The sequence below is a fragment of the Convolutriloba macropyga genome, chromosome 1 (assembly GCF_964194025.1).
Source record: "Convolutriloba macropyga chromosome 1, txConMacr16.3, whole genome shotgun sequence".
Classification (NCBI taxonomy): Eukaryota; Metazoa; Xenacoelomorpha; order Acoela; family Convolutidae; genus Convolutriloba; species Convolutriloba macropyga.
Genome location: NC_134468.1, coordinates 54,524,675 through 54,552,618, shown reverse-complemented (window position 1 = coordinate 54,552,618; position 27,944 = coordinate 54,524,675). Strand labels below are relative to the sequence as shown.

The window sequence follows — 27,944 nt, the reverse complement described above, 5'->3', positions numbered from 1 at the left end:
AAGGTTGTTTGCGAACAACTAAAACTTGACACGATAGATTGAAAAACTATCTGCTGTACAATTTGTTAATTAATAATTCTTCTGTAGTTATTATTAATAGTTACATTAATTTAAATTCAATCAATTCAAGGCTAACTACCGAACAGAAGGTAGCCAGCAGTAAGATATATCGACTGAAATAGCAACTAATTCTTCAATAAAAAGTTGGAGAGCATAGGTGTGAGTGGTAATGATGCTGTCAGAAGACACTTCTGCAGTAGGGACAGTTGGCAGTTCCCTTCTCGAACCACGTATAGAGACACACGGCATGGAACTTCTTCTTGCACACTTTACACGGTTTCGTAGGCAGAGATCTGAAAACAGCAACTCAAATATTAGCAGAATGACAATAAGCAGTCAACAAATATTACCACACGGTTGTTATAGCCATCGAGAAGCTAAACTCCGAGGCGAACCCAATTAGTTGAATAATTTCGAGAGGGCTATAACAACCGTGTGGTAGTTTTCTATCAACTCGCGTTGCGATTACAACAATTGCATAAAATTATCACACTGCTGTCGTGATTAGACTACGAGTTCATCACACTCTTATGTCGCCACTATTGATATAGTAACACTGTTGCCGTAGGAGTAACATAATTGCTACAAACATCTTTTGAGAGCAACTAATAAATTCCAAAAGAATCAAAAAGAAACCAATCTGCATTTTATACAAGTGACAAAATCAATCAACCAATTACAACATAGAACAGTACGGCTCTTGCGAGACACTGTAGTATAAAATTTTATCGCATTAAAATTATGCCCCACTGATGACATATATGCCAAAAATTACAAACATAGCTGGCAGGCTGCCAGAAAATAGCAGAAATTGCTTCGTAGATCGTAGAACATGTTTAACGTATTGCTGAATCGTTACTGCTGATTTGTATAGCTGCCTTTAAATACACTTCAGTTAGAGTGCCACGCACTCACTTGACTTTTTATGTCCTTGAATTAAATTAAAGGAAAGTCATTTATTCATTTTCAGAGTAACGAAGTCATTTTTAAGAGTGAGCTAAGTCACGTATGACCAAAAACTTACTCACGCGAATGAACAAAAAACACTCCACTAAGAGTGGTAAATGACGCAATTGCATGAAAGAAATTGCATGAACGAATAAAAAAAAGCAGATTTGGAGTGTGACGTCATAAGGTCTACCGAACATCTTAACAACCAAATATAAAAAAAACCACGAGGGCCAATGAGAGCCCCAGCTATCGCATTGCGGCTATTAATGAATTATGATCAAATCTTTTTCCCGATTTGAGTATCTAACTTTTTATTTTCAGCGAAAATATAACCCTAATATAACACGTCTTTACACACTTTCTGTTGAATGAAAAGAGTGATAGCCCTCGAGAAACATTAATTTCTAGTGCCATCAGATGCATCGGGAACATTCAACAGAATATAGGATTAAAAATTAAAACGTTTTAACTCTTTCTCAACCCATTATGTTTCTGTCGTTCTCGTCTCAAATATCCCATATTTGTTCAGTTATCTGAAATTCTAATCAAAACAATTTCCAAAAGAAATACGGAGGGGTGGAATGGTAATTAGCGGAGGTCCACCTCAAAATTTTTATAAAATTAGATTAATTAAACAAATTATTTGATCTTTTTTTTCAGTTAAAAGTTACAAGTTCGCCATTAAATCAAATACTCTTTGATAAAGAGACAATAATTTGCGTGCAAAATGGATTCCTCCAGAAGCAAGAGGAACCCGCGAAGTGGCTAACGACAATTTTGATTTTTGTTTTCCCTTTATCTCCAGAAAAATTGTTTACTGTAGTATTCTTGTACATAGGGTGTATCCCAGTTGTTTAATTAGATGCGGCTTCTGCCAGAAGAAACTAGAAGAAAAAATCAGAAGGCAAAAATAGAATTGAAAATTCACTTAAAACTTCAAACAAAAAATCAAATTTATTTTTTCATAAAATCTTATCGTTTGTTTAACTTTTCGACTCATGTTCCATAAAATTTTTCCATATGAAGCGATAAATCTATTGTAATCTAAAAAGTGAAACCCTAAAAAGGGGTAATGAGAAGAGGAAGAGCGTTTCTTTTTTCAATTTTTTGCCTTTCGGATACTTTTTATATCTTTTTATAATGAATTTTACTCTTTGTTTTATTATAATCAAATTTGACTAATCAAATATGCTTAGATTTGTTTAATTCAAAGACACTTTTTCTGGCAAATTTTTCAATATAGTCAAACGCCTCCTTAGCCCCACCCTGCCCCTTCCTCCACAAATTTTTCTCTTTTTCTGTATTTTAAACAGCTCCCTTTGTTCAACTATCAATAAAATTCGTAGTTTTCTTACAAAATGAGCTACAAAACGGATTCTCTAAAGTAAAGGTTCCTTTTTTCTCCACGATGCCTGAACAAAACGTAAAAATTTTACTAAAAAAAGCCGGCCTGCCATACATATTCCCCAATTCGAAAAAATGTTGGAAAAAAAGAATTTAATTAACGAGCTTAAACTCACAGAGCATCAATTTTGCATTGACGATGATCACACCTTGGTAAAAATTTCAATTTTAATAAAAAAAATTCGTTCACTCAATTTTTCCACTTTCCTTAGAGTTTCCACAACAAATTTTTAGTTTAGTTCGAAAGCGAGGCTCGCTTGGGGTTATGTCTGGCAACCGCTGAAATTGATCAACCTTGCTTAGAAACAAACTGTTAAAATCTAGAATAGCTGGAAGAATCCAGAACGCAAATTCAAATCCTTGTTTAAAATTGCGATTAATAAAGAGCAATAATTTTTCAAAATTTTGAGAATTTTAAAAAAGAAATTGTTTCCATCGTGGTCCTGTGTACGGTGACGAGGACAATCCTCCATTTTTTAAATTGGTCATATTAAAGAGAACAAAACAAAGTTTCGTTCTCTGCAATGACCAAAAACCGAACAAAAAGAAAAAAAATTTTCTGTTTTCAAGGCTTGTCTATGACTAAATATATAACAACAATGGTCGTCTACGCATATCTTTCTAGCTAAAAACCCTACTAAGACTATTGTATTCCTTATCGAGCGCCAAACCTTTGTCTTTGAAACAAGCTTTTAATCTTTTTGTTCACGTTTTTGGCATTTCTCGTTGCTGTACACACTGCTCCTCATTGGAGAAAAAATTTTCCAACAAGAATTCGACAGTCTTGCAATTTTTTAGACATAAGAGCACAAATTCAAGTCCTGAAACTAACCAAATATGTCTGATTGTTCAATCTTTCAATTTATATAATTGAAAAGAGTAGTAAAAAAATTAGCCTTAAAAAAGACAACCACACACGCAAACACATAAGCACAAACGTGAAATCACATACACAGAGACAAAGACACACAAACCAACAAACAAACAAACAAAAAACAACTGAACAAACAAACAAACACACACAGCTATCCATCCACTAACAAACACCGAGACACACACGCACATTACACACACAAACACAAAAACACTCAAAAACGCACACACAGCCACTAACACAGATACAGACCCGCACACAAACACACACCCATCCATCCACCCACCAACACACCCACGCACAGAGAGACACGCACCCATACAAACACACGCACGTACACTCGCACACAAACAAAAACCCATCGAACCATCCATCAACACATTCACACAACCCCCCCCCCCCCCACACACACACAAAACCCACAAACAAAAACAAACCACACACACAGAACCGCGCGCGCCCACACACAATTACACAGAGATACAGACACGCAAACGCGCACGCACACACATTCGCGCACCCACACAAACACACACAAAACCATCCATTCACCCAGAAACACGCACCCATAAACCCCACACACAAAAACATACAAACACGCACAAGCACGCACCTATACAACCACCCACCCACATACATACAAACCGAGAAACAGAGAGAATGAGAGAGACGCACCCACACACAGATACAGAAACACACACACAGCATCCATCTACACACACAGACACAAGGACACAGAAAGAGACACATGCACCCAAACAACCCTCCAAACTAACACACATACACAAACACTCACACACACACACACACACACACACACACAGAGAGAGAAAAGAGACGCACCTCACACACACACACAAACGCAAGCACGTACATTCGCACACGCAAAAACACAGACACACACAAACCCACCACCCATCTATACAACACCCCCATACACTCGCACATACACACAACCCGAAAAACCCTCCCCCCTAACACATACACAAATCAACACACCCAACAACCCATAAACACCTATACAACAGTCCCGTAGACACACACAAACACAAAAACACACTTAAAGACAGACAGACACAAACACACACACACCCATCCACACATACCAAAACACACAGAGATACGCACCCACAAACTCTCACACAAACGCAAACGCACAAAAACACAAACTCAACTACTTAAAAATCCACACACTCATTAACACTCCCCTCTAACACTCACGCACACACAAAACCATCCACTCACCCAGAGACACACCGACACAGAGAAAAACACGTACCCAAACACCCCACATACAAACACACAGACACGCACAAGCACGCACTTATCCATCCACCAACCCACAAACATACAAACCGACAGAGAGAGAGAGGGAGAGGGAGAGCAACACGCACCCATACAACCCACACAGATACACAAACACACACTCACAGCATCCATCGACGCACTCACATATACACACACAAACAGAACGACACAGAGAGACACGCACACGTACAACCCTCCAAACAAACCAATACACAAACAAAAAACACACACGCACACAAATACACACAAAACAATCCACTCACCCACAGACTCACCGACACAGAGAGACACGCAACCATACACCCCACACACAATCACATACACGCACACGCAGGCACCTATCCATCCACCCACCCACATACATAGAAACCGACAAAGAAGGAGATAGAGACTGAGACAGACACTCACCCATACACCCCACACATAAATACACAAACACACAGCATCCATACACCCACCCACACACAGAGAGAGCAAAATACAACGACACAGAAAGACATGCACCCATACAACCCTCCAAACAACAGACATACACAAACACACACACAAACAGAAACACGTGCAAAAACAGGCACGCAGACACACAATCCGTAAAAAAACACTCATACACACACCGACACAAATGGAGAGAGATAGAGATAGACGCACCCTACACATACAGATAGACGCACCCCACACATACATACACAAACGAAAGCACATACAATCGCACACGCACAAGCACACACACACACACAAACCCACCCACCCATACAAACAACACCCCGCACACGCACAAACACAGGCACCGATACACCCTCTCCCCGTACCACACACAAACCAACCCACCCATCAATCCATAAACACCGATACAACACACCCGTAGACACACAAACAAAAACATACACAAAGTCACAGACACAAACACACACAAAAATACACATCCATCCAAACATCCACACATGCACACAAACCAAAACACACAGATACGCACCCATTAACCCCACACATACGCACACAAACGCACAAACACACAAACCCAACTACTTACCCAATCGCACACTCAACACCCCCTCCTACACAAACACACACACACACTCTCTCTCACACGCACACAAATACACACAAAACAATCCACTTATCCACAGAATCACCGACAAAGAGAGACACTCACCCATAAACCCCACACATAAATACACAAACACACAGCATCCATACACCCACCCACACACAGAGAGAGCGAAACACGACACAGAAAGACATGCACCCAGACAACCCTCCAAACAACACACATACACAAACACACACAATTAGAAACACGCGCAAACACAGGCACGCAGACACACGACAATTCGTAAAAGTACTCATACACACACCGAAACGCACGGAGAGAGTTAGAGAGAGAGAGACACCCCCACACACACACATACACAAACGAAAGCACACACACTCGCACACGCTTAAGCACACACCCACAAACCCACCCACCCATACAAACAACACCCCGCACACGCACATACACAGGCACCGATACAACCTCTCTCCGTACCACACACAAACCAACCCACCCATCAATCCATAAACACCGATACAACACCCCCGTAGACACATAAACACACACAAAGTCACAGACACAAAGACACACAAAAATACACATCCATCCAAACATCCACACATACACACAAACCAAAACACACAGATACACGTACCCATTAACCCCAGACATACGCACACAAACGCACAAACCCAACTACTTATCCATCCACACACTCAACACCCCCCTCCTACACAAACACACACACTCTCTCTCACACACACAAACAAACACACACCCAAAACCATCCACTCACCCACAGACACACCGAAACAGAGAGCGAGACACGCACCCATAGACCCCACACACAAACAAACACGCACAAGCCCGCACCTACCCTTCCACTCATCCACATACACACAAATCGACACAGTGAGAGAGAGACCCACCAATACACCCCACACACACGCAAACACACACCCACACATAGAGAAACACGCAAAGACACGACAATCCGTACAAACACTCACCCACACACATCGACACACACTGAGATCCCACAACACACACACACAAACCCATCCTCCCAATAATCCATAAACACACCAATACAACACCCCCGTAGACACACACAAAATCAAACACAAAGACAGACACGCACACACCCATCCAACAATCCACACAAACACGAAGAGATACACGCACCAATAAACCCCACACAAACGCGCACACAACGGCACACGCACAAACACACACAAACCCACCACCTATCCATACAACACCCCCATACACTCGCACATAGACACACCCCGACACACCCTCCCCCCTAACACATACACAAATCAACCCACCCAACAATCCATAAACACCTATACGACAGCCCCGTAGACACACAAACACAAAAACACACTCAAAGACAGACACACACACACACAACGATCCACACATACCAAAACACACAGAGATACACGCACGCATAAACTCGCAGACAAACGCAAACGCACAAACCCAACTACCTACCCATCCACACACTCATTAACACCCCCCCTCCCTAACACACACGCACACACAAAACCATCAACTCACCCAGACACACCGACACAGAGAAAGACACGCACCCATACACCCCACATACAAACACACATACACACACGCACAAGCACGCACTTATCCATCCACCAACCCACATACATAGAAACCGACAAACAGAAAGATAGAGACTGAGACAGACACTCACCCATACACCCCACACATAGATACACAAACACACAGCATCCATACACCCACCTACAAACAGAGAGAGAGAGAGAGAAAAACACAACGACACAGGAAGACATGCACCCATACAACCCACCAAACAACACATACACAAACACACACATACACAAACAGAAACACGCGCAAACACAGGCACGCAAACACACGACAATCCGTACTCATACATCCGAAAACACTCATACACACACCGACACACACGGAGACATATAGAGAGAGAGAGACGCACCCCCCTCCACAAACACACACACACACACACACACACACACACACGCAAATGAAAGCACACACTCGCACAAGCACAAGCACACACACAAACCCACCCACCCATACAAACAACACCCCGCACACTCGCACATACAAAGGCAACGACACACCCTCTCCCAGTACCACGCACAAACAACCTACCCAACCATCAATCCATAAACACCCATACAACACCCCCGTAGACACACAAACACAAAAACACACACAGAGACACAGACACAAACACACACACAAATACACATCCATCCAAACATCCCCACATACACACAAACCAAAACACAGATACACGCACCGATAAACCCCACACAAACGCAGAAACACAAACCCAAACACCTACCCATCCACACACTCGACACGCCTCTCCTACCCACACACACACGCTCTCTCTCTCTCTCACACACACACACAAACACACACACCCAAAACCATCCACTCACCCACAGACACACCGAAACAGAGAGCGAGACACGCACCCATATACCCCACACACAAAAACAAACACGCACAAGCCCACACCTATCCTTCCACCCACCCACATACATACAAATCGACAAAAAGAGAGAGAGAGAGAGACACCCACCAATACACCCCACACACACACACACACACACACACACACAAGCACACACACAAGCACACACAAACAAACACGCAAAGACATGACAATCCGCACAAACACTCATCCACACACACCGACACACACAGAGATAGACAGAGACGCCCCACAACACACACACACACACACACACACACACACACACAAACCCCCCACCCATTAATCCATAAACACACCAATACAACACCCCTGTAGACACACAAACACAAAATCAAACACAAAGACACAGACCACAGACACACACACACCCATCCAACAATGCACAAACACACTGAGATACACGCACCCATAATTCCTACACATACGCGCGAACAAAGGCACACGCACACACACAAACCCAATTACTTACCCATCCACACATTCATTAACACCACCCTCCAACACAAACACAGACACACCCACATGCACACACACAGAAAAACACGATAAACACATACCTACAAAAAACTTTTGTCACAATTGTTTTATCCTGCCTGGTCTCGACAAGGAACGCGGAAGACCAAAGCTGGCAGATGGTCAGAAAACAGCTGCGACACTTTCGAATTCCGCAGTCTCAAAACACCACATACACAGACGTAAGCACACAAACACACTCACACAAAACCCATAACACATCAATCCATCCATCCACACCTACACACACGCACGCACACATACAGACAACCAACCACAGAAACACACCCAAGCGCTCACACACGCACAAACAATCACAAAACAATAAATTGATGCCTCTGCACAACTTCTGGTTTCGCCAAGTAAACGAATAAACGAACCAAACAGGCGCTCGGGTTCAACTTTATCCAAAAAATTTGCAACGGCTTCGTAGATATGAAGTCCCGAAAGACACACCCACGCACGCACACAATCACACACACATTCACGAAAAACTGATGCATTTCGTCTCAATTCTTGGTTTCCTTATTGGACAGCCCTGAAGGTATGCAGACTCAAAAAAGAAACACCCCCATCCACAAACCTGCAAAAAAGCACACAAACAAACCCATTGACCTAACCATCCATTCATCCACTCATCCACACAACCACACACCAAAACTCCCCATACAGATACACACATACATACACAAGCATTTATATTCCTCTACCCACGCATGCACGCACACACACACACACGAGCGCGCGTACGCACACATACAAACAACCAACCGCAGAAACACAACCAACCGCTCACACACGCACAAACAATCACAAAACAATAAACTGATGCCTCTGCACATTCCTGGTCTCGCCAAGCAAACGAATGGCGAATCAAACAAGCGCTCGGGCTTATCTTTATCCAAAAAATTTGCAACGGCTTCGTAGATATGAAGTCTCGAAAGACACACCCACGCACGCACACAATCACACACACACATTCACGAAAAACTGATGCATTTCGTCTCAATTCTTGGTTTCCTTATTGAACAGCCCTGAAGGTATGCAGACTCAAAAAAGAAACACCCCCATCCACAAACCTGCAAAAAAAAGCACACAAACAAACCCATTGACCTAACCATCCATACATCCACTCCTCCACACAACCACACACCAAAACTCCCCATACAGATACACACATACATACACAAGCATTTATATTCCTCTACCCACGCATGCACGCGCACACACACACACGAGCGCGCGTACGCACACATACAAACAACCAACCGCAGAAACATAACCAACCGCTCACACACGCACAAACTATCACAAAACAATAAACTGATGCCTCTGCACAATTTCTGGTCTCGTCAAGTAAACGAATGGCCAACCAAACAAGCGCTCGGGCTTAACTTTATCCGAACAATTTGCAACGGCTTTGTAGATATGAAGTCTCAAAAGACAAAGGCACACACACACACACCAACTCACGCACACAACACACCAAACTATCGCTCCACACGCACAAACACTCGACACACGCGCGGACGTTTACAAAACACGTACACCAACCCACAAAAACACACAAGTTCACATACACCCACCCACACATCAATCCGTCTATCCACCCACCCACCCACACACGCAGACGCATCCACATACACACACAAACACCCAACCACTAAAAATAAATTGGTACCTCCACATCTCCTTCCGCAACAACCTTGGTCTGACCGAGTTACCAAAACAACTAAACTAGGCATTGCTCTCGGGCTTAAATTTATCCTGTTTGGGATGGGCGGAACATAGCTGCGACAGCTTCGTGATCCTGCAGTCTCAAAAGACACACACACACCAGCACGAACTCACGAATAGAACAAGAACAACACACTTGCACGAACTCATGACACAACAAGAGCAACACACACCAACACACACTTGCACGGACAACCGCACACACTCAAAACACGTACAAAAACCCAACCACCCAACCAAATACAGACAGAGATACAGAGATATACACACAAACACATACACACATGTACACTCGCACGCAAACATACCTACAGAAAACTTTCGTCACAATTGTTTTATCCTGCCTGGTCTCGACAAAGACCGCAGAAGGCCAAAGCTGGCAGATTGCCAGAGAACAGCTGCGACAGCTTCGAAGTCCGCAGTCTCAACACACACATCACATACACAGACGTACGCACACCATCACATACACACGCACGCACAGAATCACACACAAACATACAATCACAAAAAAACTGATGCATTTCGACTCAATTTTTGGTTTTCTTATTAAACAGCCCTGAAGATATGCAGACTCAAAAAGAAACATCCCCATCCACAAGAACCTGCAAAAACAACTACACAAACAAACCCATTGACCTACCCATCCATACATCCACTCCTCCTCCACACAGCCAACCCACCCAACCCCCCATACACAAACACACACATACGTACACAAGAACTTATATTCACCTACATGCGCATGATTTGATTGAATTGATTTGATTTGATTTGAATTGATGCCTCTGCACATTCCTGGTCTCGCCAAGCAAACGAATGGCGAATCAAACAAGCGCTCGGGCTTAACTTTATCCAATAAATTTGCAACGGCTTCGTAGATATGAAGTCTCGAAAGACGCACAAAACCACACACGCACGCACACAATCACACACAAACACATTCACGAAAAACTGTTGCGTTTCGTCTCAATTTTTGGTTTCCTTATTAAACAGCCCTGAAGACATGCAGACTCAAAAAAGAAACACCCTATCCACACAAACCTACAGAAACAAGCACACAAACAAACCCATTGACCTACCTATCCATACATCCACTCCACCTTCACACAACTACCCCAGCCCCCCCCCACACACACACACATACATACACGCGCGTATGCACACATACAAACAACCAACCACAGAAACACACCCAACCGCTCACACACGCACAAACAATCACAAAACAATAAATTGATGCATCTGCACAATTTCTGGTCTCGCCAAGTAAACGAATGGCGAGCCAAACAAGCGCTCGGGCTTAACTTTATCCAAAAATTTGCAACGGCTTCGTAGATATGAAGTCTCGAAGACACACGCACGCACACACATGCACCAACTCACGCACACAACACAACAAACTATCGCTCCACACGCACAAAAACTCGACACACGCGCGCACGTATACAAAACACGTACACAAACCCACAAAAACACACAAGCCCACATACACCAACCCATGCATCAATCCATCTGTCCACCCACCCATACACACACGCAGACGCATCCACACACACACACACACACACACAAACACCCAACAACGAATGATAAATTGATACCTCCACAGCACCTTCCGCACATTTTTTGGTCTGGCCGAGTTATCAAAACAACGAAACTATGCATTGCTCTCGGGCTTAATTTAAAACTTTTTGGGATGGGCGGAACATAGATGGACAGCTTCGTGGACCTGCAGTCTCAGAAGACAAACACAAACACCAGCACGAACTCACGAATAGAACAAGAACAACACACTTGCACGAACTCAGGACACAACAAGAACAACACACACCAACACACGCTTGCACGGACAACCGCACACACACAAAACACGTACAAAAACCCAACCACCCAACCAAATACAGACAGAGATACAGAGATATACACACAAACACATACACACATGTACACTCGCACACAAACATACCTACAGGGATGGGCGGAACATAGCTGCGACAGCTTCGTGGACCTGCAGTCTCAAAAGACAAACACACACACACCAGCACGAACTCACGAACACAACAAGAACAACACACTTGCACAAAATCACGACACAACAAAAATAACTCACACCAACACACACACACTCGCACGGACAACCGCACACACACAAAACACGTATTGAAACCCAACCACATACAGAGAATTACACACAAACTTATACACACATGTACACTCGCGTACAAACGCACGCACCCAAAGACAAAATCCCACACTAAAATATACAACAAAACACACCCACGCACACACAAAATCTACACCCAAAAACACATACTGAGACAAAGACAAGTACACACAAACAAACACCTATCCGTCTATCCACCCAATAACACATCGACAATGGACACACGCACCCATACCATCCCTCCTACAATCACGTACACTCAAACACAAACGGACGGACGCACGCGCGAACACCCAAACTCACCCACCGAGCCATCACTCCATCCATCCATTCAGACACACACCCATCCAACGCTCCAACACAAGCACGAACACGGACATCCAAAAACACACACACACACAGACACACGAAGATACACACCCACACAAATCACAGACACAGGCACGCATACATACGAAATTACACAACCACACACACATACGAACACAGAAATACAATCACACAGAGAGACATAGACACACAAACACAGAATCATACACAAACACACATACAGAGAAACAGACAAGCACACAATCAAACACAAACACACCTATCCATCCACCCAATCACACACACCGACACAGAGACACACGAACCCATACACCTCCCATACACACAAGCAAACACCTGCCCATCCACACTGTTAAATTCAAACAACTGCAATATCAGAACTCTTGCTACTTTACAAAATAAGAACTATTACGCCTCAATAAAAAGCAAATGAGACTCTTAACGAAATTTAAAAACACGACAACGAAAAGAACTACTCAGACGAGCAAAACCAAAAAACGGTTGCTGACATTTTATTAAGACAAACAGTCATATAATTAATTATCTACCCCTTGTAGAGTCGAAAAACACAGCTGTACAATAATAGAACTCGTGCATGGCCTTTGAAATTACTACTAGCTCAAACACAGCAAAAAAGTCCAATTATCGCACCTGAAGAATTCGCTTCCAAAAACCGAAGATCTCAAACATTAATTTTTCACATCACTTTAAAATCCATTTGAGACGTTATCACGCTTTAAACTACTCACTTCTTTGCCTCAAAATATAAACTACAGTAGAAATATGTGAACAAATCTTAATAAAACATAGCCGGAAAATTCTGGAACCGTCTCGAAGTAGCCATCAACTTATACCCCAGCCAAAGTTCATCATTTTCTCTAACAAAGGCAACTCAAAAATAATAAAATCAAATCTAAAGATCAACGAAATCACTAAAAAAACTTAAATCAACAACAACAATTTACCAGCAGCTAAAGGGAAATGAAGATTACAACAACTGTTTAAAACCCGTCCAGCAGGACATAAGAGCAGAGAAAAGGCCAAAATTACAACCGAACCTCAAATACAAAATTCAGCACGTCAAATTTTCTTCGGAGCGTACTGCAGTTAAAACTAAAAAAACCGCTTTAAAAAGCCACACCTGATCAAAAATTGTCTCTCTAAGCACACAATTCTTTGCACTAAGTCCCAACTGAGCACAAAAACATAACCGACTAAACGTCGAAAGAATTGCTCCTGTACGACTAGTGGGAGCTCTAATCAATTGCTGCCTGCTTCAGTCGGAGTCGGGAGGGGGGAGCCTAAATGGGACTAAGAAGTTCTATAGTGGGCTTCAAATAACCACAGAGGTTAACATATACCACTATTAAGATTTAAGATAAAAAATGACACCAGTTTCGGCGCACTTTTCATTTGACTTTTAGTATTAAATTGCGGCCAATTGAGTTCAGCTGCTTGAAATTGTGATTGAGAGAGAATTTTAGATCACGCAAAATGCAAAAAGTCAAGGGCTTAAAAGTCACTCGAAAAGTCGAAATTGTCAAGCAAAAATTTTGCATAAAAAAAGACGCACACGTTTACAATAATTGCTATGAACTACGTTCAAGAGCAATTAACAACCAACAGAATCTCCAACAACGATTCGAAGTGTCAGGTTCTCCAAAAACCCAGCCTTTGAAAAAAATATCATATAAACAGATGAACACTAGCAAAAGCGATCATTTCGCAATTTAAAATGCGCATGAGCAAGAGACGTCTAGTTAATCCCCAATAAAACAAATGGACCACTGGGCCAAAAATCTCTCAAACATAGTCAAATCGCATTAAAAAAATAAATTAAAGTCTGAAAATTAGCTTAAACTTTCATGAGAATTATCTAAACATTTATACGCTTTGAAAAAAGCGTGAATATTCTACTTAACTTTTACTTAACCACATCCTATTTAACTTTTAAAGCAAAAGCCTCCGTTACCAAAAAAAGGTTCGAGAAAATTTAGTTACACCCTCTGGAAATAGGTGCTATGCAAAAGAAACACCTCACTCATCAATTTTCATCAACAGTTAAACCACTCAAATTTTTTCAAGAGTATCATTTTCCGGCTAACACCAAAAAAAAGATATTTCGCCATTACTCTTCGAGTCCTTAAAGGACAGTGCACCAATACAATTCAAAATTTTTGAATCGTAAAAACAACTAAGAGCAGCCAATAACAGCCGCAGGTATCGCTTTGTGACTATTGAAAAACAACCCGAGTTACAGTTACTAACATAAATTGATAGCATTTAAACTTCTCCACTCATTAAGTTGTCATAAAGAGTAACAAAGAGTATCGGTAATCTGCGTTCACAAATCATGTTCCGACATCGTTCATTCTAATTTTCGGCTCAAATGTGTACCAAATGAAGCCCAGAGAAGAACTTTTACGCAACAGTTCCTGCTTCGTTGAGAGCTTTGCAGACATGTCCTGCCCCGTAGAGGGCTTTGCCGACATGTCCCTAATATCACAGACAGACTGAGGGACAGGAAAACTAAGCTAAATTACAAAACTGTTACAACAAGACTGTTACGAATAAAGCTGTGATAGGATAGTGTCTTGTTGTGAAAGAACAACAGATGCTAAAATTCAAAAATTACTAAAATTTAATTAGACTACCTGCAGTTCAAAAAGTATAAACCAAAGACAACAAACTGAAGCCATTGGACGGTTTTTTTCTTGGCACATTTAAAAACCTTAAGGACCAATGAGTTTTCAGATTGAACAATAAGAACAACACAAAGAAAAACAAATATGCAGAATCTAGGAAATCAAAAAAAATTATTATACTTGTTTTTAATTCATTGGAAAACCAATGGGACATGTCATTATTCGGGGTGATTGATCAGACAAAAAACAAATACTGGCAATAATCTAAGCTAAAATTTTACGCGAGTGAATCGAGAAAGAGTCTTAAAACTAAAAGCTATCAACTAGAAAAAAAATAAACTTGTTTTCGCCTCATTAAGCTTCTGGAACCTGTCGATAAGGCCACTAAAAGTGAAGACAGCAAAAACATAAAATAATACGGTCAAAACTCAAAGAATTTACTACAACTGTGTAGGTTGTGAGGAAAAAGCACCTGCAAAACTTCAAATTAGCTATTTTGTCAAAAACACAAAACCGACTACCGACAGTCAAACTAATCTCAAACGACAGGCGTCACCGCCGGTGTCACACTTTTATGACTAGGATCCTCCCTTGACGACATGAGATTATCTCATGCAAACAGTTTGGGTGAATCACATGCTCAGAAATCAGTAAGGCGCAAGAAAACTTTGTCAAGCAAAAAATTGAATAAAAAAGACTACAGGACTAACATAATTGTCACCAACTTTGCTTGAGAGCAATTTAACAGCATTTACGCACAATTAAAACAATTGTTACAGCTGCAGAAGCACTTGAGAAGTGAAAAGAAAACTTTGAATAAGGAATTCAAGTTGGCGCACCTGAAAGGAAATCCCGCTTTGAAAACAGAAACCTTTACTTTAAAGGAACTGTCAAAGACTTTAAACTTTAAGGTAAGTTGAAGGAATAATAATATCCATTTTGATGGATTATATCATAAAAAAGGAGCACTTTGGTTAAACATCGGTTTGATTTAGCAAAAGTCGGCAGTTTTATTTTCAAAACACTCTAGGAAGCGGAATTAAAATAGCCCTATCAATTTTACGAAGGTGTTTTCAGCAGTTTTTAGATGTGCACTTTTGTGAAACTTGGACAAAATGCGCTAAAAATGCATATTCGGTGCCCCTTCATTAAACACGAATTTTCAAAATTTCAGCCGTAATTGTAATGAAAAATACAGATCGAACAGTTCAAAAATTTCGTGTATCTCGTAAGATAAAATCAATAACACTATTGTTTACAAGCATTTCAAACAAAATCTATCATAACTTTAGCAAGAATTACAGAACAACTGAACAGAAACAACCCAAATAAGCCTAATGTGCACAAATTTTAAACCTCGATAACTCCTCCAAAAATAGGAAATTCAAAATATTTTTTTAATTACCGAGTCTACGCTCAATGAGCTTTATAACAATAACACTTGTCTTTCTATGTCGAAGATACCAATGGATAAAAATTGACTGAACGAAAAAAAAAACCAGCTGAGCATGCAGTTCACGCCACTAAGTGGGTCGTTACAATAATTCACAAGTAATTTCACAAAGTAATTCATCTAACTACTTACCTGTTTGAGGGATGGAGGACAGCCATGCACACACAGCACTCTTCAACACCTCGGAAGAGTTTCTCCAGGGTGCACTTCCACCCCACGATACCACTGACAAGGGATGCACTCTCTTGTTCCAGACAAATCTTAAGGTCTAGCAGCAGACGCTGCCACTCCTCGTCTTTGATACCTAAATATCCAAACAACATGTGATGAAATAACCAAAGCATGGGAAAGAAATACTGATTGAGAAAAGTTACGAAGAACATTTAACTGGCCACGGCTTATAAAAGTTAAGTCTGAAGCTACAAGATCACGTGAATAAATTCTACCTTTCAACATATTACCATAACAATTTGCCCACCTGTGTACGATAAACTGCAGCCAAATCTGAACATCCATTTGTTTTCTAACTTCACTAAGAAAGCGTTTCTTTTTCAGAAACTAGAGTCTAAACATTTGATAAAAATTATGTTAATCGTGTGCCTCTGCTGTGCGAGTAAAAATGGGGAAACTATCAAAAGCTGCAGCAAAAGATTGATCGCTCAGTCGATACTTTTTTTTAAAAAAATTATATACTGGTTTCGAGCAATTTACAAGATGAAACTTTTTTGCTTGTTCATTTCCTGATTAGCTCGCCGCACAATAGCTCGCGTAATTGCATTCACCAGCTCAAAGCTCGAATCACTCAGAATTATATCATACCAAGGTGGTTCGCGAATCTAACCTTTCGCACAGCTAGTTCCAACCTCCCATTTTTAACTTATCACAAGGTAGACATCGCCAGTATCCATTTAATACCAAAAATATGCATCTTTAAAAACTACCACCGGCTTTTAATAACAACAAAGTAAATTTAACCAAACAGCAAAAAAGCTCGACAGACCGAGAAAAAAATTGAGCGTTGTCAAAGCCATATTAAAATCAATAGCAATGCTTTGATGCTGCCAATAAACCAAAATTCGATTTCCTAGAAAACCCATATTTCCTAATTATAGCATGAAATGACAAAAAAACCAGCCACAAAAATTACAGGAACAAATGAAAGATTGAAAATCTTCTGATAATAGTGGTTCTAAAGTCATGATAATCAAAAAAACTGATACAGGCTACTTTTATGCAACTCAAATGAAAATTCATCAGATAACGAATACAATCTACGAAAGTGCGAAGTGAAAAGTTTACAAAAAGGTTTAAATTATGAAACATCAGTTCCTTTGATAGCAACCAAACAAGACACTTTCAAGTGAAGCAAATTGAGCGAATTCACAAACACTCCATTTTTTCATTTCAAAAGGAGTTGTCATATTAAGCCACGAATAAATTTTACCTTTCAAAACATTCGGATTACAATTTCTCAACCTGTGAACATCAAACTGAAACCAAATCTGAACATCCAATTCTTTTCTAATTTCCCTAAGAATGTGTTTCTTCCTCAGACACCACTCTAAATATTTGATAAAAAATATTTTAATCGAGTACCTCTGATGTGAGAGAGTCAAAATACGGAAACTATCAGAAGCTGCAGCAAATGATTGATCGGTCGATCAATTTTTAAATTTAGATAACGAAGGTTTCAAGCAATTTACAAGAAGACACTTTGCTTGTTAGTTTCCTGATAAGCTTGCCACACAATAGCACGCGTAATTGAGTTTATTGAATCACACTGAAGTATATGACACCAATGTGGTTCGCGAATCTAAGCTTTCGCACAGCCAGCTCCGACCACGTCACAGTAAGTCATATGGCTCATTAGACTAAGTATGAAATTGCCAATCATCGGAAAAATTAGCGAAGTATTAGCAAACTATCAGCAGAAAAGTTCGAAAGTTGATGGTTTGGATAAATAGGTTAAAAGAAAAAGGGAACCAGTGTTTAAAAAAATAACTGAAGCCAGTTTATCACATATAGAAAGTCGTCTACTTCTCAAATCAGAGCTTAACCAAATTTATTTCAATTCAATCAGTTCGGTTACCAGTCTAAAATATTTGAAATCATTTTTTCATTATGTCTAACCGCAACTTGCTACAGAACTCTAAATAAACAAGACATGTAAAATATATTGGTATTCCAAAAAAAATACAAGAAAAGGACATGTTTATCGAAAAAATTGTTGCGCTCGCAATTTTCATTCGAGATGTTAACAAAATTATTAAAAATGTTATTAGAGTTGTTAATAAAATTATTGGCAGCAGCATAATTGGACAAATTGAGCGAGATACATAAATACCTGCTGAGATTGGGGTCCATGCATATCTGGGGTCAGCAACGAAAGAAAAATGCAAGTACTGAAGGATTAAGAGCAAAAGAACCAAACTTTTTTTGGAAGATGGAACCAACAATGTACTGAAACATCGTTCTAAATCCGCTCCGGTAAATTTCGAAGAGTTCGAAAAATTTTAACAACTTTAATTTATGCGTTGGAAAAATTAGACCAAAAACAGTTGTACTACGTTGAGTAACACCTTTGAAAGGACTTGCACAATACGCTCAAAATATCAAAGCGATAGTAACTTAAATTCTTTACAGAAACATAACAATGACAATGATGATCGATTCAAAATTTTGCCATCAATTGTGTTAAAAGCGTTGCAGAAACAACTGGTGACTCAACAATTATAACTACTTAACAACTATAACCATCAGTTCTATCTCAATGTTCACTTCAATCATCAGCATGGTGTTCCTTTATTAAAACTGGCTACTCTCACATTTGTTGCTAACAACCAATAGTAGAATCGCTCAAAACAACAAATCTCAATCAATAGCCACTGAAAAAAGCCTACCAAAGCAACCAATGGAAACAATTAGACCTCAATTGACCAGACAAAGCAGCTACCAACCTTTCCAAAGGGCAGCAAACTACTCTAAAAATTATAACAAAAATCAATTGCCTTTTGCGCTCACATCAATGGGTATAACTTGAATAATTTTAATAGTAGTTTTGATGTAGGGATTGGAACAATCTTTATTTTCAAACACTTTTTTTCGTTGTCTCTTATCTCTGCCAGAAATTCTTTTCTTTGTCTCTTAATGCTGTCCTCAAGCTTCACCGCGGCAGCAGAAAGAACAGAGATACAGGCACAATTCAAGCAGCATAAGTAATAAATAAGCTTTGGCTTCGAACAATAGGGTTTCAATTAATTGCTTACTCTTTATGAAAATAATTACTACATACTGTACGCACTCTTGATTTTAATTAATCAGCTGTGGCCACATAGAGCTGAATCTGAGAACAAGATTGTCGTTGGTAGAGGCTACAAACAGCATGGAAATCAAACAAGAAGTCTTCAAATTTCCAGATTAACTGTCGAAGCACTGTAAATAAATACGGGCATTAAAATCAATTGTTGGAAAACCGCCAGGGAACAATAATTTTTACTTCTCAGCTTTAGCTCAAAAGAAAGGATCACGATGACTTTCATAATCTTAAGAAGGACTAGTAAATGAGTTTCAGATGAAAGCATTTCACAAGAGGGCGGAGGTGTAACGTTTCTTGTAACAAAAATCTTCTCTCCAAAAGTAAGGAAGGGTCTAAAAGGTTCACATTTTGGAAGCATATGGGCAGACGATAAAACTAGCTACCGAAAACAAAAAACACAACACAATAACTATGTCACTTACTGTCCAAACAAAAATAAAACCGCCCCCTTGAAAAATTTGGTTACACATTGATAATGCACTAGTGGTGACGCTCCAATTCTATCTGATGATTTTGCCCTCGGTACCATACTAAAAAGAATAAACCCGGCCAAACTAAAACAAAAAGGTAAGACCGAAGTACCTATATCCAAGAAAAATACATTAAAGATCTGATCAAAACCATCTGGTGTCCATATACCAAAATAAAATGAAATGCTAAAATCTTTCGCAAGCAATTTTATTAGAGTTCTGCAGAAACCATCGCCACTAAAAATTTGTACATAAGAAATGACAGAACATGCTTTGCCCGTTCACAAATTTGGTTGAAAAACAGAATTGCAAAAATAATGTGACTAGTTTCAAAAATTTTTTTTAGAAATTTCTGTGAACTGAAAAAAAATGTTCTCATCTAATAAAGACTGCAAGTTTTTTATCAGTCTTTAGTCATGTCATCAAACAACAGCAGAAAACGTTACAGCCTGATAAATAAAAAATCAGCAGAAAAACATCGATAATTTTCAAAACGTTTTTGAGATACCGTTTGTAGTAAAAAAAAAATACACAAGTTTCATTTTAAATGAATGCATAAATAACTCTGTTTTCCTGAGATTCTAAACACCGCGGATGAAACTCTACAAAAAGAACAACCCCGAGGAACCAGAAAACTATAGACCTATATCAATACGACCTAGCATTTTAGATGTTATTGAAATCTTAATCAAAGATTAATTGAGCGAATGCTTATATATAAGCAATCTACTAAGTCGCTCTCAATTCGGATTTAGGAAAAAACGTAAAGACAGACGCTCTCGCTTGTACTAATGAGTTTACATGGCATACCGCAGATCATAAGAAACTTGCTTTCACATTTTGATAGCATTTAACTCAATAGACCATGTCATCCTAGTTAAAAAGTAAGAAAGATTAGGTGTCGACTGCGAAACGAAAAAAACTAATTTAAAGCCTCATCTCGGAGAGAAAACAGAGTTTTAACCAATAATGTTACTTCGAAATTATTCTAGAAACAGATGTGCCCCGAAGGACAGTGCTGGTTCTGCGATTATTTAATCAATATCTAAATGATCTGCGAGATCAAATTGATAACAACTGCGAGGTGGTACAATATACAGATGGCATTACTCCTAGCTTCCTCTGCTATACAATTTAAGTAAAAAACATTTTGTAAAAAATGTACTATCGTTGACTAAATATTTCACAAGTCTAAAACTACAATTGAATCCATTAAAAACTGAATTCATTACATTCAGGCGCAATAGAATTTTCAAAGTATCTGAATCAATTAAAGTTGGTAAAAAGATTATTAGAGAGTCGGAAATGCGTCAAGTATTTAGTTGTACATATTGACAAAAACCTCAGCTTCCCAGACGAAGTGAAACGAGGCAAAAGGCATGCGGAATTATACCTATTTATACACTTTGTAATGGCATAACGTTTCTATTGAAAACCCTTCTGAGCTCATTTGCTATGAGCCATTTACACTATTCACTATTCTTAATTCAATCAATTGAAAGAAACTTGCTTATATCGCTTTAAAAGCAACTAAATTAGGCCATCCGTGCACTCTACTCTAGAAAGAGGATGGACCAATTTAGAAATCTCAAGTCAAAATACTCAATTCTCAGTCGAATATTTAATCAAAATGAAAGGAACTGCCCATATATTGAACCTGAGACTTTTCAATTCGAATGTCATAATCAGATATTAGAACGTTCAATTACAAAAACAGCATCAAAGGATTAGAATTCACTTGCTAAAGAACTAAAGGGTCTTGAAAAGAAAAGACATACCCGCAAAACTTTTATGTTAATTTTTTTTTCTGATAGCAAGCATTATACGATTTATGGGTCTGTTAGCTGGAGATCTATCAGATTTTAAAAAATTTACAAAACAATGATTTAGGAAAAACTCAACCATTACTTGGTCGTGCTGCGAATCAATCAATTTAATTTCACTTAACTAAATAACTACACTCCAGGCAGTTTTGTTTAACTCTCTTATTACGACTGCTGCGATTAATAAACTGTTTTTCTTAAATTATAGCACCAAAAAGTATCTAGTTCTTAGACTTCAAATAGGAGCATTTACTTTCGCGATGCAGTCACTACTTCTGAAATACAAAAGCCTGAAAAAAATAAAACTGAAATAAAGTCAAACTTCTGTAATACACCACTATCTATATGGGAATAGAATGATACTACTCTTGTGTTCCTCCAATCAATATTTCAGGAGGTCAAAATAAGTAGAAAAAAGTCATGCTAGCGTAGAGTTGCTTCCTTCATTACAAGAGTTGGAACAAAGATACTCGAAAAAAGGTTAAAAAAAATGGTCAGGCAAAAAAGCAGACCGACAAGACCAGCATAATTACAACAAACATTGCACTTAAGCTCCAATCCATCGCATTTTTTAATATCCTATCTTTATGCAACTGGGCCGAACCTTGCTCGAATTACTCGAAAAATCAGGCTCGAAAAAACTTACATAAATGAATAGCAGCGCTGCGGATAAAGAAAATTTCAATGATTGGGAAGATGTATTGTGGGCAGCATTTGAGAGGACGGAGCAAGACAACCCAACGATTTTCGAAATTAGTAAAACTTTCCTTCGCTGCCAGCTGGGTTCGAACCTTCGCGGGAAGTACCCATTAGATTTAAGTCCAACGCCTTAACCACTCGCCCATCGCAGCAACTCCCAGTGATAAATGCAGAAAACATTGCGGATAATTCAGTTGATGTCACACAAACACTTAGCTTTAATATTTCCACCAAATATTTATTAACTGTAATAAAACAAGTATGTATTGTTCAACAAATATCACATTAGAATCAATTGCACATCTCGCTGTGTATTCAATTGTTACAAAAACCATTACTCGCTGCGAGCAGGGTTCGAACCTACGCGGGAAGCTCCCATTGGATTTCAAGTCCAACGCCTTAACCACTCGGCCATCGCAGCTGAAACATTCCTACAAAACATTTAAAAAACTGAAACAAAAACAGCATTTAACTCCAGTACAATTCGCAATACTCACCGATTTTCTTTTTCTTGATTTCCTCTATGTTAATCCTTCCAAGTGGATAATTCTTTGCAAAGCTCAATTTAACATCAATAGCAAAGTCTTCAATTGAGTACTGTGCTTGAATTGTATTCTGTCCCTGGAATATTTTTATTGTCAATCGTTCATCTCTATTCATATCTTTGTCCGAATTGACGTCATTGAACGCCTTTTTGATTACAGAAGGCGAGATAAATTTTGAGGTGAACGCATCAACAACTTCACGCTTTCGGCGATCTAGTCGCTCAAACCAAGATCGGCAAATTTGAGGAAGATTAAAAATAGCTGTCATGTAACAGTCAATTGCCAGGTCCGAAAGAAAATCTTGTGTTCTTTTAGGTTTTAGGTTACTGTAGAAATTTGACTCAATGTAATTGACGGTAGGAGATCGGTCAGGGTTTATTAGTTTGAACAAAAAGGAAAGGAAATGCTCCAACTTCAGATCTCTGACCACTTCATTACAATCCAGAAACTCAGAAAGGTCAGCTGATTTGAGTTTGGAAATGTTAATCATGACCAATTTGGTTGCCATGAGAAACGATGTAACAGCCTGGTTAGTTTCATTGTCGGTAACTTCAAAGTGTTGGGAACCTTCTAAGTCACTGAGAGACACAATCGATTCAGAGTCGACAGATGACAGTTCGGAAACGTTCATTATCATTTCTATCCATTCACTCATAACACTCTCCGCATCGTGCATCATTATTTCTAGCATGCAGCACGTCATAGATTGGGTAACACAATTCGGAGATAAAAGCCCAGGGGTCAGAAAAGAGACGCCATTCGAGGTAAACGTGCTTAGACATTGCTTGAGTGTTCCAGCGGTAACCATGGTCAAACATGATATCTCTGAGAACTTCATGGAATTAAACTGAACATGTAAATCTGATTTCATCAATTTGATACACACAGCACAAGCACTCTGTGCAATTTCGTGCCTGAAAACGTCAGTCCATTCTTGGCTAAGATTATCGTCATTAAATTTGTTCACCAACTTCTCAGCACAACAAAAGGATTCGAGGAATTTCTGGGCGAATGAAAGAAAACCTAGCTGTTCACTCAAGCAGTCAGTTTTCTGCAAACTGTTTCCGTAACAGACCATTGTGCATAAAACGTTATCCCATAGTTTCCTCAAAGTTTCTACATTTAAATGGTCACTTTGGAAAAATGACACAATTGCGAACAGTATTTGCCTGTTCAGTAAGAAAACGTCGTTTGAGAATGTTTGCAAATTCGCGCCATCGCATAACTTGTCATCGTCTTCAGATATGATTTTCAGCACTTCGCTCAAAACATGCAGAAAATCTTCGAATTTAGAGTCAATTGTAAGCGTGTTAACATGCAGAACTTTCATCAAACTACGAGTGGTGAGATCAACTGATAACTTAGTTTCGGTTTCATTTTTAACCAATTTAGTTAGATGGGTCAATTCAAATTCGGACGAGTGTTTTGCGTTTGTTAACTCTTTAGCAAAGCGTTTCAGACAGCCCTCTTCTTGTAAATAGGAAAACAATTGGCCAATTTCTAAAATTGCGCCTTCCTTTTTGAAAGTACGAAATGGAACCACTTGTGCTTCCAAAACATCTGCGAATTTCATCCAAACAAACAGTTTTTCAGGATCAAAATCAACATCACTTAGAGCTATGTGGACTTTTTGAATTGTTGATATGAAATTTTGAGCAGCTGAGATATCAATGTCTGTAACTTCTGTATTGCTCCAACTCTCGAAAGGTGGCAAAACATTGTCAAATATGAGAGCGGCGTAAATACTACTGGCGCAATCGCTGAACAGTGCGTGGATTTCAGAATCAAAATAATTCAAGCAAACGTCGGAAAATTTTGCGCGATCATCACCTTGTGCATTTTCATTGAACATTCTGAGAACTTCATTTATAAAGCGTAAATCATTATACGTTTCATTAATTTGTTCGAACGGCCATTTCAGTTTTTCTTCAAAATCTAAACCATCACAACACATGTACGCTTCGATAGAATCAAACAGATCTTTTGCATGACTGAGGTCTTTTATTGAGTAACAATTCTCAAGGCAAGTTGTAAATAATTGTTTTCTAATCGAAGATCTTTCTTTTGTTAAGTTCCTCAGTGCGATGTTACAGAACGACTGCTTATGCTCTGAAGTTCGGAGAATCTCTGAGTACTTCAAAATTGTAGCATCGCTAAGTTCTAAACAATTGGAGGCAATTACTTTGACAACAGCCTCGCTAATGTTATTCGAAACAAGGTCAAACATGACACTGCTAGTGAAGAACATTTTTGACTCAGACTTCAAGTCAGCTTCAATCAGTGAAAATAAAACTTGTGGTTCAGCAGCGCATAGATCTTTCAGCTCATCAACAGTTGAATTGGAACGAATCGCGAGATCAGCTACTTGTGAGAGCAGCTGCTCTTTCTTATCAAGACAGGCCGCCGCAAATAAAGACTGCAATCGAATTTTGTTCATTTTCAAATCTGAACTTCCCTTCGAGAATCTTTCATAAAACAAAATAGCAAGTTCCACCTGTAGTTCTGTTGTCAACGGCAGAGATTCAAAATGTTGACAGTTTTTCAAATAAATCGCATCAAAAATGCTCGTCTCAATTTGCTTCCTTCTATCTTCAATTTCACCTTGGACAATTATGACCTTCTTCGATTTCACTTCAGGTTTCAGAAACCTCAACAGCAATCGTACACATCCTTCATTGGTGTACATATCCCCACAACAAGATTGCAAAACTTTGGCAACTATGTTTTGTAATTTTTCATTTTTCGAGGACCGCTCGACTATTAACAGAACAAACTCAGATTGAAGCAGCGCTGAGCTCGAGTCAGCCTTTATTTTCTCAAGGTTGTCACGTAAAAATTGAAATAGAACTTCATCATTGTCCGAATTATATCCAATCCAGCCGAAAATTGAGCGCAGGACTTCGTTCAGATAAGCAATCCTACAATCACTATTGTCCAAGCAGGTAGAGAATGATTTAACGAGTTCGTCAACCCATGATGTCTGCATGTCTCTTAGCTTTACACTGTGCTTCAAATAATCTGATATGAGTTGAGTGTTTAGCGGAGGAATCGATCCTAAAGCTGAGAAAAGCTTCCCCTTCCATTGCTTCTCATGCTTAGGAGCCCGAGCATACATTTTGGTACTTTCCAGCTTAGAAATTAGCTTCCAACTTTGATGGGATACTAATTCGTCAGTTTCAGTGATCGAAAAGTTCTCCAAAGGTTTCAAACTTATTCCAGTGACAGGCTCTGTTTCAAATACATCTATCATATCGTTGCTAGAAATTTCTTCGAATAGTAAGAGATAATTTTTCTGAATCAAACAGTCTTGCAACTCAATTAACTTAACAAAATTAGGAGACGTCAAGAGAGTAGGCAGCACTTGGCTTTTAACTGCTTGACGAACATCGTGTAGTGACTGCAACAAGAACAGAGTCAGTGCTAAAGATTGGCCTATCAATCGATTATACTTTCGAAGCGCCGCTTCAGAATCCGAATCCAAACTGGTGGGATTTATAGAAAAATTTTCAAGAATAAGAGCAATCAAGTCCTCTTTACAAAACAAAAGAGCATTTTTCCACTTCTGGTCAGGAAAAATAGAGAAAAAGGCGGTTTTTGCTTCTCTTCCAGCCGGGAAATAGGGATCGAACATGCTTATGAGCCAATGAGCAGTTACACTTTTCATATAGGGAACAAAATCCTTTTTCGTGTTTGAAACTATGAGTCGGTGCAAGATTTGAGTCTGCCGTCGGACGGAGGTATCCTCATCTGAACAAAGCTTCGGGTAGAATCTACACCATTGAGGCAATACGCTCAACCAAGTTTCCGTTCCGTGATTAGGTAGAATTTCGCTGAGGTCACTTAACCCTTTTACTTTGGTACACGGATCTTTTTTACTCAATTTTTTAAGGTGCGTCTGGATCTCGGGTATCAGAATGAAGGAGTCCTGAACGTCAAAACCCACGAAAGCCTGCGTGCTTCGTTCCAAAAGAGCTGCTGCATCTTCACTTTTGGCTGGCTTTGCATTACCTTTAACTCTATCTTTTCTAGACATCGAATCTAGTTCACTTCAATTTTACCTGAAATGCGATCAGTAAGTGGACAATTTGGTAGAGACAC

The 27,944-nt window shown here is 39.5% G+C and overlaps 1 protein-coding gene and 1 non-coding gene across 2 annotated transcripts; both read right to left on the bottom strand.

Moving 5' to 3' along the window:
* Positions 1–51: 51 nt before the first annotated feature.
* On the bottom strand, positions 52–27,944 carry LOC142340396 (E3 ubiquitin-protein ligase listerin-like). The gene is made up of 3 exons (XM_075390977.1): positions 23,799–27,944; positions 17,126–17,297; positions 52–353 (listed from the first exon to the last, which is right to left on the bottom strand). The coding sequence occupies exons 1-3, from the start codon at positions 27,877–27,879 to the stop codon at positions 239–241; spliced, it is 4,368 nt and encodes a 1,455-aa protein (XP_075247092.1). The 5' UTR covers positions 27,880–27,944; the 3' UTR covers positions 52–238.
* Positions 23,641–23,722, bottom strand: Trnas-uga (transfer RNA serine (anticodon UGA)). The gene has a single exon. It is a non-coding gene; the product is annotated as a tRNA-Ser (tRNA).